Genomic DNA, 12433 nt, shown 5'->3' on the forward strand with positions numbered 1-12433 from the left:
TTTCCTCAATCCTCTCGAATCCTTTCAACAGCTACATCTTAAAGAACCTATTCAAGCGAAGGATCAAAACAGAACCTCGTACAGGAATAGGACATTATCTAAATTATACTTTTACAAAAAGTAAAGCGTAGAGGACACTAACCAACTAGAAATCTCCACTGCTAAAGATACAAACGTTTGTGCCACAGAAAGGCACTCCCACTCTATCCCCCGTAGCCCCCGTTTTCAGAGTATACAAAACGTTTACCCACAGCAAAAATCAAACCACCCATTCCCCACCACCAACCCCCGACCCCCCAAAAATAACCCCCTCCCACACACTATTTTTACCTAGCATTTACTCCCTGGAGCATGTCCTGTGTCTGGGTCGTGCTTGATAAAACGAGGACTTTGGCCTCTCCGACACCAATGCTGTGCCCAGGCCCAGCTGTAACACTGCTGCCAAGACTGAGCTCCTTTCAAGTGATTGGAGCTCATCAATCTCTGTAATCACAGCACCTGACATCTACAGTTCCCACGTCTGATTTCCTAGCACTTGTTGAGGAGGCAGGTCAAGATTTATCATTCACATTTGACAGGTGAGACAAAAGGTCCAAGGTTAAGTGTCTTACACAATAGCTGATACTCTGCCAACGGCTCCCTGTGTGCCAGATCCTCTACTGAGCTCAGGAAGCATTTTGCATCATCTCATTTTAAGCGCACGACTTAAGATACTATTAGTTGTATTTAACCTTGGAGAGGTTAACTTGCCTAAACGCAAACCTTCTACTCGGCAGAGGAAAGACTTGGGACCCAATGATCACACCTTGGAACACACCGTGACTCGTGTACTGTTGTGGCCTTCTGTGTACCAGGAAACTGGTGTCACACAAAGCAGAGGACACACTCAGAGAATGTCACCTCTGACACCCTGGAACTGGGAGGCATGGAGCTGAGGCATTCAGAGTAGATGACCGTGTTGAACCCTGGTGCGCTGAGTGCTTAATGAAGATTGTGAACCAACTTCTCAAAATGTTTGTTCCGCTAATGAGAATACCTGAAAAATTACTTCAACGTGGACTTTATTTGGAGAGAGAGGCAGGTAATCTTGCTTGAAGTCCAGAGATTTTGGAGACAATGTGGGGAGAAGAGAGGAATAATTTAGAGGCTTACCTAGATTGTGTTTTATGAGCCAAAACCCACCAGTATGTCGGAAATTGTAATACCAAAGTCATTAGTACATTATATCAAACATGGTGGCTAGATTATCTACTTAAGGAGAGCTGCTGATTGTTCATAATCGAGTTTCCTCTAGTCAGCTAGAGGAAATCACCTGCATGTAAATAAGGACGTTTCCTGTCTTGGGGTTAAAAAAAAAAACATAAACCAAGTCAGAATATAATGTTTCTTAACATAAAAAAATCTTTATTGCTATTTCAGCTTAAAAGGTGATGAAAAATATTCTGCCCTTAACTCACAGCTTCATAGAGTGTCATGGAATGTGGTTTCATTTGTCATCTTCCCCTAAAGCAAGAAAAAGCAGAAAAAGTCTAAGGGTGTTTTTGGTTACGAAACTAATTCTACATACAAGTTAGAGAAAATTACAGTTTCATGCTAAAAATAAAGTATTTATAAAATAACAAGTATTCCATTTTAAAACAAAGCCATGAAAAAGATATTCCATTTTATTTTATTTATTATTGTTATTGTCATTTTTTACAAACAATAGATTTGCTGCAACATGCTCTGGCTCATATTATTGAATTAAAAAATTTAACACATTTCAAAAATATCAAAAATACACTATAATGAGTCTTAGGACTACAATACGACAATGATTGCACAAAACCGTAAGATATGAACTCACTGTTTGGATGACATCCACTGGCAACAGCGAGAGGAAACCCTATAGCATCTGGGAGAAGTGCGTGAAATTTAGAATACAAGGAGCTTATGTGATTGAATGGTCACCAAATGAGGGAAACAGCAGGGTTCACTGTAGCTGCTTTTCTCAGTCTAGGAAGTGCTTATCCAGCTATGGGCAAAAGTCACTAACCAGAGAGAAAGATTAACTTGCCTCCGTGACTGGGGGAGTCTGAAAGGCTCCGCCTAGAGGGAAGTAAAAAGTGACACACGAGACAGTTCTATAGTGATGCCACAGGCATCACCGAATGGCTTGGAGACTATTTAATAATTGATACATTTATCGATAACAGCCAAGTGCTCCCTTATGGAGGTCTCTTCATTAATAATTATTGAGTAGATAGAGGTGAGCCCGTAGCTTCCAAGTACCTGCTTTTGCTGAAGGTCTACATGGAAAGAAGAGTATCACTTGTTGTTCAGCAGATCAGCCAAACCAAGCTAACTGGCTCCATCTCCTGAAAACAGCACTCGCTGCAAGCAATTGTAATAGCACCCAATGATTACCAAGCTGCTCACGCTGGCTCTTCTGTACCCCAGGAAAATGAACTCGTAAATTTATTGCACACACACACTGTACAGTAGTATAAGAAAGCCTTCACTGGTGTTTGGAGTGGTAATTCAGTCACTCTACTGTAGCACGGTAGTTTTATGACATACCAGCATTCAAATTTTCAAATGTATTCCCAATTCATTTGGATTAAAGTAAGAGTACCATGGCTGCCAACACCTGTGTATTTTCCTTTCTTCCATAAGACACTGAACTGCTCCCATAAGCAGGAGTGATGTTCTTTCAGAAATTCTCTTAGACTTTTCTATTAAATGGGAGGTACACACAGAGACCTGAGAATCATGCAGAGGCCAGGATCTCTGGACTAGAGATCGATGGTGCTCTGCCCACCTGGGGAACACGTCCTCTGGGTGAGTCCTAGGAAGTAGGTCACATTCACCCGGAGACAGACTCCTGTCTTTCACCACCTGACAGTCTAATCCACACACACAACTACTGTAAACGGCCTAATAGGTCAAAAGATTCTGTATATTTTTGGTAATGGGCTATGGCCTTTTTACCCTCTGTTTCAATACAGAGCAATTATAGAGGAAAATGAATTAAAGGAAATTTTTATATAAAAAGAATAGTTTTGGTATAGCATACATGAAAGGTTTCCAATACAACCCAATGTTTCCTGAAAATACATCTACCACACAAAAACACTGGGAATTTTAGAGTTCTTCTGACTAAAAAGTAAATACATTTACTTCTGGTGAAGTCACTTTTGAATGGGGTTTTGTGGTGGTTCCAACAAGTAGGGTGGGTAACAAACAGAAGACAAGAGAGTTCTCAGATAAAGGAAAATTTTAAAGAAACTATACTATTAAAATGGTTTGTTCCCCAAACAACTTTCTTTTCTAGATAACATCACTACTTGATCACTGAAATTTTCCGCTGTCTGGGTAGGAAGATGTCTTACATCACCCGTCACCATCCTCTCGGGTGTTTCCTTCATTTTCACTTTTCCTTCACTTTTTCCCCATATAAAAATAAGGCAGCAACACACTCTTGTTCCCATCTTTCTAACAGCACCTAAAACTTTGTATGAACCACTATGTTCCCCACTCGCATCACAACCTGAGTTCTGAAATTCTGCAGTAGCCGACTAGTAGTTTGACAAAGGAAATCAGGTGTTCCTGACAATTTGGGGGCTCAAATTCAGATGCTTGAGGGGTCAAACCTCGACAGTCATCCAAGTGTATGGAGTCCCCCAAGAGTGTACCCCACCAAAACACGCACATGGGTAGGGGGCCTCTGAGAAAGTGAAGATACATTATGACCAACCATTTGTGGACAAGTCACCTGTTTTTCTACTATTGCTTTAACAAAAACAACACCCCCAAAATCCACATATTTAATGTATAATCAACTATATCTTTAACATTTTTATTTCTCATGAAACAAATTAAAAATGGTTTCACTCTACTATTTTTAATTGTGAAAGTATTCTAGAAAGTCAAAGTATATTCCCCATTGGGTAATATCAAGCAGTGTCAAAATTTTGTAGGAAGAAATAGGAATTCATTTTCCTAAGTAAATATTCTAATGGAAAAGTCAACAGAACAAAAATATGGAAAGAACTGCATTTTTCTAGGGCTACATGGAATGTGCAAAAAAATACAGTAAACCAGGTTTTCTGTCAGCTTCGGGCCTTCTTGATTAAGTCTTTCTTACGTTAGTAATTGAGCCCAGTACTCTCGGATGAGCAGTTTTCAGAAGAGTACTCTGTTAAACATTAAAGAGGTGAACGCTCAACTCACTTGCAACATTTTAGAAAACCATCCCTAAGCTCTAGAGTAAGAAAAGGAACCTGCCGGACCCCTGAGCTCCATCCATCCACCCGTCTGTTCTCATTCAGCCTCGGTCTGTTCAGGGTCATCTGCTATAACTCAAGGTTACTTGGATGTGAGCGGCATCCACCTTGGCCCTACACACTAGGAGGCTGACTGCCAACTCCACCACATGTTATGAAGAGGCCAGTCCCCGAATGCCTCTCCTGTGATCTGCTGGGAAATTCCTAGCAGGTGTCACATCTGTCAAGGAGTATTTCTCTTTTTGGGATTTGGGAGAAGTGGTCTTAGCCTTCACTCCTTTCTCATCTTCATCCCCCACAGTTTCTCAGGAGCTTTCACAGTGTGACATCCAACAATGAAATCCATTCCCCAGCGCCCTTCCCAGTACCCTCACAGAAGGCTCCAGCACCCAACGTTCATTCCACCTGTGGACAAAGGTGCTGGGCTGCCTCTGAGAAGATTGGCTCGAGTGCAGATTCGAAAATAAAAAGTTCACAGTCAATGAAAAGTGCTCTCATTACATTACATACATAAATTATCTGTTGATTGGTTCTACATTTCCAATAAAGGTCATTTCGATAGGCTGTATTCTCGTAGAGAAGAATGAAAAGCCATGTGACTAGTCACATCACATCCCATCAGTTAGGTTGAGACATAAGGTGATTTCTCTGTCACAGAGATCCATCAGCAGCAATCAATAAAAGGAATTATCTTCAGTTATTTTCCTCCACAGAAAGAGTCCCTTTCCTGCCCAGGCAGGCAAATTCTCAAAATTATCCTAGGAGAGAAAGGGTTAATGGCAGGTGGTAGGACATACAGAGCAACATCTGCTTTCTTCCCAGTAACTCTGGGAATTCCAATGCAGGTTAAATGTAAAACTTAACACTGATGGTGTTTACTAGCTTATCTGGAGCGAGACCCTGATAGCTCTCACCATATTTGGCTCCAAGTTCTAACCCCCTCATCTATGGTTCAGAAGTGCAGAGGCAAAATGCCTCTGGCAGGGTCCCCCACCCCGACACCACACAGCCCTCCCTAACGCTGGGACTCGGGGAGGGGTTACAGTGCTGTGTCAAACTCCTCCGGGAGCTCGGTCCGATCCTCTTCATTAGGCTCAGGCTCAGGCCTGCTTTCCTGGTGTTGCTTCATTTGTTCCTTCACTTCTTCTTCTAGGTCACGAGGTACAACAAACTGATCCTCTGGCTCCAGCTGAGTGGGGGCAGCAAAATAGCCAGTTTTCTTCTTGGGTGCTTCTGTGGCCACTTCAATGAGGTTCAGGCTATCTTCTAGGGGTACAATAGAGCCATTGGAGAGTTTCTTTCCATAGAGACAGGAAGTGGAGGGAGACTTCTGTAACTCCATCTTGTCCTTGCTCATGGGCAGAAGTATGCCACTATTCACACTGTTCTGCCTTCGGATCCCAAAAAACAATCCTCTCCCATGTTCCTCGGGACATGGGACGGGAGACTTCTCTGTGAGAGCAGGCGAGTTCTCCAGATCCCTCCCCCTGCAGCAGTGGATATCTACCTCCACTTCCACCTTGCTGCCATTCGTGATGACCCCTTCGACAGGCTGGTCATCATCACTGTCCAGGCCATTGTCAGACTGGTTACTTGAGAAAGTTGCACAAGAAGGCTGGCGCTGAAAAACCCCAGAGGTGGGTGTTGGATGGAGGCTGCAGCGTCTCTCTGGCCTTGGGAGCAAGCCGGCATCCAGGCCGACGGTGTTATGTTCATCAGAAGCAGTGGACCCCACCTCACTGCTCACCTCTGAAGTGGACATCTCACTGCTGAACTCGGAAGCGATACCACTGCTGGAGGAAGGAGTGGTTGGCTTGGGAGGGTCCTTGATGGCGGTGGTTGAAGCAAACCCCACAGGACCTGGGAGGCCGAGCCCATTCATTTCACAGGTGCAGCCTTCCTCGCCAATGTTCAAATAAACCACCATCGCCCCCACATTGTCCTGACACCCATAGCTCTGGGCTAATGTGCACAGCTTCTTGGCAGCTGCCAATGGGTCTTGTACATGACGTACTGCACTGACAGCTTCTGTGTATGACAAGTGTTCCCACAATGCTCTGTTTCCCAGAATCAGCAACTCATCTTGAATGGTGAGTGTAGTGGAAGATATGTGGGGCTTGGGGAGGATCCACGGGTAGAGGTATGTACAGCCCAGCATCCGGGTGCAGCAGGTCACCCCATTCACTTTGTTGTCCTAGAGACAATAGAATGCAAATTTTGAAAAACAAGCAACAATGACATACAAGTTATATCTTCCTAGGTCACAATGCTTACAGCTCTACAATAAAACAAACTGCATGCTATATGGTTTTCCCTAGGATCTGTGCCGTTTTTAATGGACTTACAGAAATAAGTGTATAAAATTCTAAAAGGACAAAATATCACATAATTATACTAAATAGTTCAGAGGATTGATATTGAAACCAATTAAAATTAAGTGGCTAGAAGACACCTCAATCTTGAAAGATATTTGCTCTAACATGAAGTACAGGCCTCAGCACGTCCTTAAATAGAGAAACATCTGTGAGAAAAAAACAATAAGCATCACTAAGAAAAGCCAAAACCAAGATGGGTCATTAAAAATGATTTCTCATTCAAAGGCACAGTTGGTACTGAAAAGATTCAGGAAGATATTGAGCCTAGAAAAGCAAAGTGAAATCTGTAGTAAAGTCACCTACTCGGTAAGGACTGTACCAAAAGTGAAGAACAGATCAAGTCATAACTGATGTCATTCCAAACGTGGAGAAGAGGGAATAATCCTACTTATAGGTTGGGAATATTCATCTCCCAGATACTTTAGACTTATTTTCTGTTGAAGATAAAACCAAGCAAAACCTCTAAAGCCATTGATATACTTATTTCATATTTCTAGTTATTCTCTGGGAGAAAATCCTGGCTCTCTCATTTATCAGAATTTGTCATGAACACTAAAGTTTATTCTCTTCAACTGTAAAATGGAAATAAAAGTACTTCTTTCCATGGCGGTTATAATAAGCAAACAATAAATATCTGTAGTTAAAACAACATCAATATAAAAATACTTCCTACTTGTCTAGGACCCTCCCCCCCAAAACTGAAACAACAGCATCTAAATTCTGTAAAAACAGACCAATCAAGCAAAAATTTATCTATTATCTTTCATTTGTTTTGACTCAAAGAACTTCCTAAAGCGAATGCCTCACAATTTCAGAATCTTCATAGAATCAGCTACATCACAGTGATACGTTTTTTGGTTTTGTGCTTCTTTCGATAAAACCTAACATGAAGAGTCCTCTTCAGAATTCTGACAGGACAGCTCAGAGATGGACCCACACAAATACAGTCCACTGATCTCTGACAAAGGAGCAAAGGCAATTCAACCCAGAAAGGATGGTCTATTCAACAAACGCTGCTGCAACAACCAACACACTCATGCAAGAAAGAGTCTAGACATGGAGATTCTTTCTGAACAAGAATCTAGAAAGGAAAATTTACACCTTTCACAAAAATGAATTCAAAACAGATCTGAGTTACTAAATGTAAAACACAAAACTTGTACAGAATAACAGAAAAAAAATCTAAGTGACCTTGGGTTTGGCAATGAATTTTTAGATATAACACCAAAACACAACCCATGAAAGAAAAATAAGTGGGACTTTGTTAAAAGTAAAAAAGCCACAGACTGGAAGAAAATATCTGCAAAACACATCTGACAACAACTTGTATCCAAAATTCACAAAGAACTTAAAGCTCAACCGTAAAGAAACAAACCAATTAAAAATGGAGAGAAGATCTGAACAGAGTTCTCCTTTGAAGTTCTATGCAGGTTCGTATGTAATTGCTAAAGTCTCTTTGAAACCAAAAATGTTATGCTAATTTTTAAAACAGAAGAAAAGCTATAAAATAGTGGATATATTGATGCTTCATTATTTTAAAAAATACCACCAGGGCATACAAGCCAAATGCAATATAATGGGAAAAATATTTTAACACTTTGCCTTTCAGAAAAGGGTGCCAAACTATAGAACCCTTCCTCTTCTGTTTGCAAATTAACCAAGGATGGCATTTACATTCATTTTCCATGCTAGACACACATCTAAGGCAGTGACTTCCAACTGATGTGCTGCAAGAATTTTTAAAACATGGAATACCTATTTATTTACTCAGGGACACTGACCTCCGTTCCCTTAGCCTGTCAAATTAAAAAGAAAGTGACAACAGCCAATACAACAGTAGTTACCTGGTGTGAATGGATCAAAATTATACCTAATTCTTGTCAGATTAGCAAAAAATGTATTTTTTGGTGTACTGCAGAATTTTAGTTATTAATTTCTGAGTGCCATGAGATGAAAAAGGCTGAAAGTCACTGATCTAAAGGATCAAATTTGGATTTCCCTTCTCATGAATTTGCTTTTCTCTTTGCTGGTCATCAGCTGCTCACGAGACTCTCCTCGAGCGCTGTCATCTGGCTTGGGCACAGTCTGCAAGGCCTGACGGGGGAGGTGGACCTCCGCTGCCTCTGCAAAACCGCACTCACTCGACTGGGGAAGCAGAAGCGACTGCTGGGGAGTGAGATTCACCTCTGTTATGATGGCTTTTTGGTCCTTCACCCTTTGGGCCTCTTCTGAGTCCTGCTCCAGGCTGAAGACTTTGGAGAGGGGCACTGGTTTCCCATCTCGGCACAGGACTGCCTGGCATGTGCCAACGTTGGCCACCGTCAAGCTAAAGCTACTTGTTGGATCAGCAGTGTCAGGGCGGATGTAACAAAGAAGAGCGGAGGAGCCCAGCTTCTGACCAGCCATCCCTAATTTCCTGTTTGGAATGAAAAGGAAATGAAGACATGGTAGCTAGTTGTAGAAGAAAGTGGCAGTCCTTCGTGTCTGTGATTCTGTTTTCCTGCCATGTGACTGAGCGCCAGCCTCACCTTTGTCCCCCTGAAGGAAGTCTCTGCTATAGGCGACAATGCTGAGGAGCACCTGCCTTCCACTCTTAGCTCCCTAAGTAAAGAAATTTCACACCAAGGGTGTGGTTAGAGGAGACAGTGAAGGTACATCTTTCTCCCCGTGACTGATCATAGAACACAATGGCCTACTTCAGTTGTATGAACTTTAAGATGTCAGAATCACCTTAGAGGGTTTATTGAAACACAGACTGCTGGGCCCACCCCAGAGTTTCTCATTGTCTAACAAGTTTCCAATGATGCCGAGGCTGCTGAGGTTATTGTCCTAGAACAACACACTGAGAACTCCTTTAGGGTGTGAATTCCTTGAATGAAGGATCGTAATTTTCCCTGTATGTCTCCCACACACATGACACCCAGTCCCTAGCATGGAGCACACAATGCTAACAAGCACAGAGCAGATGCTATTGAAGAGATTTGGTTTCAAATTCCAGCTTTGCCATTAACTGGCTATAAATGTTCAGCAAGTTATTTCTCTGAGAAATTTTTTGATAAAATACCCACCTCTTTGGCTTGTTTTGAAAATTAAAGATATGGTATGAGAAATGCTTGGTACAGTGTCTGGTTCTTAGGTGGGGTACTTCATAAACTGAGTTCTCTTTCTCAAATCCTTTATTTTGCCAAGTTCCTGGCTCAATTCTAATGCTGAAAAGTAGACTCCTTTCCCTGCCTCTTTAGTTCATGTTATAATGAGAGATAAAACCAATTTGGGCTCCTAGATGTTCCATTTCAACACTGATCATACTAGATAACCTCCTCTAAGTTATGCATATTCTGTATGCAGCTCACCTGATGGGGAAGATGGTCCATTAGCTACTAAGAGATTTTCAATAGTTTAATTATAAGGGGTTTTAACCTGTAAGTGACTTAGAAGATTAGTTGGTAAATTCCCATAAGTATTCTAAACACATGAATCTGATCAATGCTTAACTTTCTGTAGGTCACTGACGCTTTAGAGAAGCTTTTAAAAGTTTACCACCTTCCTTTCCCCCAGCGGACAAATGCACATACACACATACAATCTTTTGCACATGATTTCTGGGCTTTCCAGGACCTCAGCAACCTTCGGGTTCAGCAGAGGAAACACTGATGGCTCCACAGGCTCTTTAAAGATCAAAATCCCCATATTCTATGCTGATACAGAAAGAATAGTCAGGGCAGAAGGAGCACGATTTCATCTTGATCCTGTCCCTATAATTTAGACCCTGACCTTCTGGCTTAGTGAGATTTATTTTCCTAAAGCAGAACTGAGTTAGGGATTATTCAACCCACCTGCTTACCTGTGAGACACCAAGAAGGTGTTAGCCATGAACACTGTGTCATTTGTTGAATGCTGTACCTCTTCCAAAAGCACATCTGCCATGGTACACTGGAGCAGGCGAGGGAGCTCCTCATTTCGGTCCCCATCAAACATGCCATACACAGCTCCAACCCCCTCTGCAAAGTTGTCCACAGCCAGCGCAGATATACACAGCCTATTACAGACATATATGAAAGACAAACAACAAAGTTACTGGTAAAAGACTATCTCTGGGAAGCCTTCTTTTAAAAAGTGAGTACTGGTTGAAGGTAGAAAGAACACACAAAAAAGTATTAGAAAATTAAGCAGCACTTGAGTCAATGTTGTAAGACATGGGGCTATTCAGCCACATTTAGAGGCAGTATGTACTAGCTTTGCCGTGCTGCCTAAGGCTGCAAAAATGAAATGTTTTCTCTGAGCAGTAATTAAGGACTAGCACCGACAACACCCTTCAGCCAGAGAACCCCCAGAGGAACCCTGTACTTAAGTTGCATTTGGTATGCCTTGCAGCACGGGAGAAGGTACATCATGGAACTCTGGGGTGTACAGGTAAGTGGGTGTTGCAAAACCTAATACAGGATTTGGCCTCTGACCGGATCATTTTGGAGAAGGTCTAATGAAGGAATGATCATACTGGATTTGGAGCTGTCAGAAAGCTGGGCCACTTATGGTTGGGTAGCTCAGTAAGTCTTATGTATAGGATGAGATTAACATAAGGATAAAGCTGCAACAGGTTCAGAAAGTGGCAGTCACCTATTTCAGGGATGAGAGAGAGCATGTGATCTTTTGTGGCCTGTGCATTCATCTTGTTTCTGTCTCACTGCATCACGTTCTCAGAGAGGCCTTATCTGATGTGGGGATTCTGTGATTTGTTCACATACTACATGAGATCACGGGCCCCCGCTTCTAGCATGAGATCAGTTTCCAGATGTCAGGGGCTAGCTGCCTTTTTTTTTTCTCAGGTCCATGGCCAAGATACTCACTTATTTCTCTGACCTGCCATCTCAGCCAGTCCATGGCTCCAGAAAGTTGATGTAACTGTTGACTCAGTGGTTGGCAATGGTTTCTGATCAATTTTCAAGGTTGTGATATGGCTGTGGGAAGTGGAGGAAGGGAGGATTAAACTGTATACACTTCCGTATTTTACAAAAACTATTCCAACGATGATATCTTTGTTTTTATAAAATAGTCTATTAACAGACTAAGATTCATTTTCAGAGAGACTAAGTAAAAGTAGTGTGCTGACCCACTAGCCAAAAAGAAGGGAAAGGGTATGAGGAAGATCTAGGGGCCAAATATTGTTATAACTGATGCTGTTCATTTCAATGAAACTAAGCACAACGAAGATTTCAAAGTTCCAACCTACTGTCTACTTACTTTAAGTATTTTGAGACAGTTAAGTCTTGGTACAATGAATGGCTTGCACTGTCTCTGACATGCTGTAATGTAAAGTGATCTCTGCCACCTAAAATATCTGTCATGCCCGCCATATAAAGGTATTCAGTGTGTGGCTGAGCAGTAGCCATGATGCTGAGTTCTAACATAAATGGACTAGAGCATTTACATGGATGGACAGAACATCTATCCATAACTGAATCAAGGCAGACAACCAAGGGGCTTTACTGCTTCATCCAGTCTATTCCTTTAAACAATCGAGGTCTCCACAGTCCTTAAGAAGACCAACACATGGCTGGTGGGACTAGGCACATGGGGATTCGTTTTCAAAAATGTTCTTACCTAAATGTGTCCAGTGTCTTGTGTTCCAGAACCAGATTTGTATTTCCAGTCAGGTCAAGGTCTTGTAAGGTAGCAGGCAGAGCCTCTGGAATTAGGATTTCTGTCAAGTCATTGCAACTTAGGTCTACAAACTAAGAGGAAGATAGAGAAATTGAAAGAAAATACATCATAGGTAGTTGATTCTTAACCCCC

General features: G+C 41.9%; 1 protein-coding gene across 2 annotated transcripts in view; it reads right to left on the reverse strand.

Moving 5' to 3' along the window:
* Positions 1 to 1378: 1378 nt before the first annotated feature.
* Positions 1379 to 12433, reverse strand: part of PHLPP2 (PH domain and leucine rich repeat protein phosphatase 2) — a 71862-nt gene continuing 60807 nt past the window's right edge. The window contains exons 15-20 of one of the 2 annotated variants that reach the window (XR_006783435.1): positions 12242 to 12372; positions 11488 to 11598; positions 10485 to 10679; positions 8825 to 9056; positions 1847 to 6459; positions 1379 to 1503 (exon numbers count right to left, since the gene is read on the reverse strand). Coding sequence is in view for 1 of the 2 variants with exons in the window: in XM_045819214.1 (XP_045675170.1) it covers positions 5305 to 6459; positions 8825 to 9056; positions 10485 to 10679; positions 11488 to 11598; positions 12242 to 12372 (1824 nt within the window). In the remaining variant the exon portion in view is untranslated. Of the gene's footprint in view, positions 6460 to 8824; positions 9057 to 10484; positions 10680 to 11487; positions 11599 to 12241; positions 12373 to 12433 lie in introns of both variants that reach the window. The other variant, XM_045819214.1, reaches the window with a different exon arrangement.

This window comes from Phyllostomus hastatus, unplaced genomic scaffold, assembly GCF_019186645.2.
Source record: "Phyllostomus hastatus isolate PE091 unplaced genomic scaffold, TTU_PhHast_1.1 phas_scaffold_345, whole genome shotgun sequence".
Taxonomy (NCBI): domain Eukaryota; kingdom Metazoa; phylum Chordata; class Mammalia; order Chiroptera; family Phyllostomidae; genus Phyllostomus; species Phyllostomus hastatus.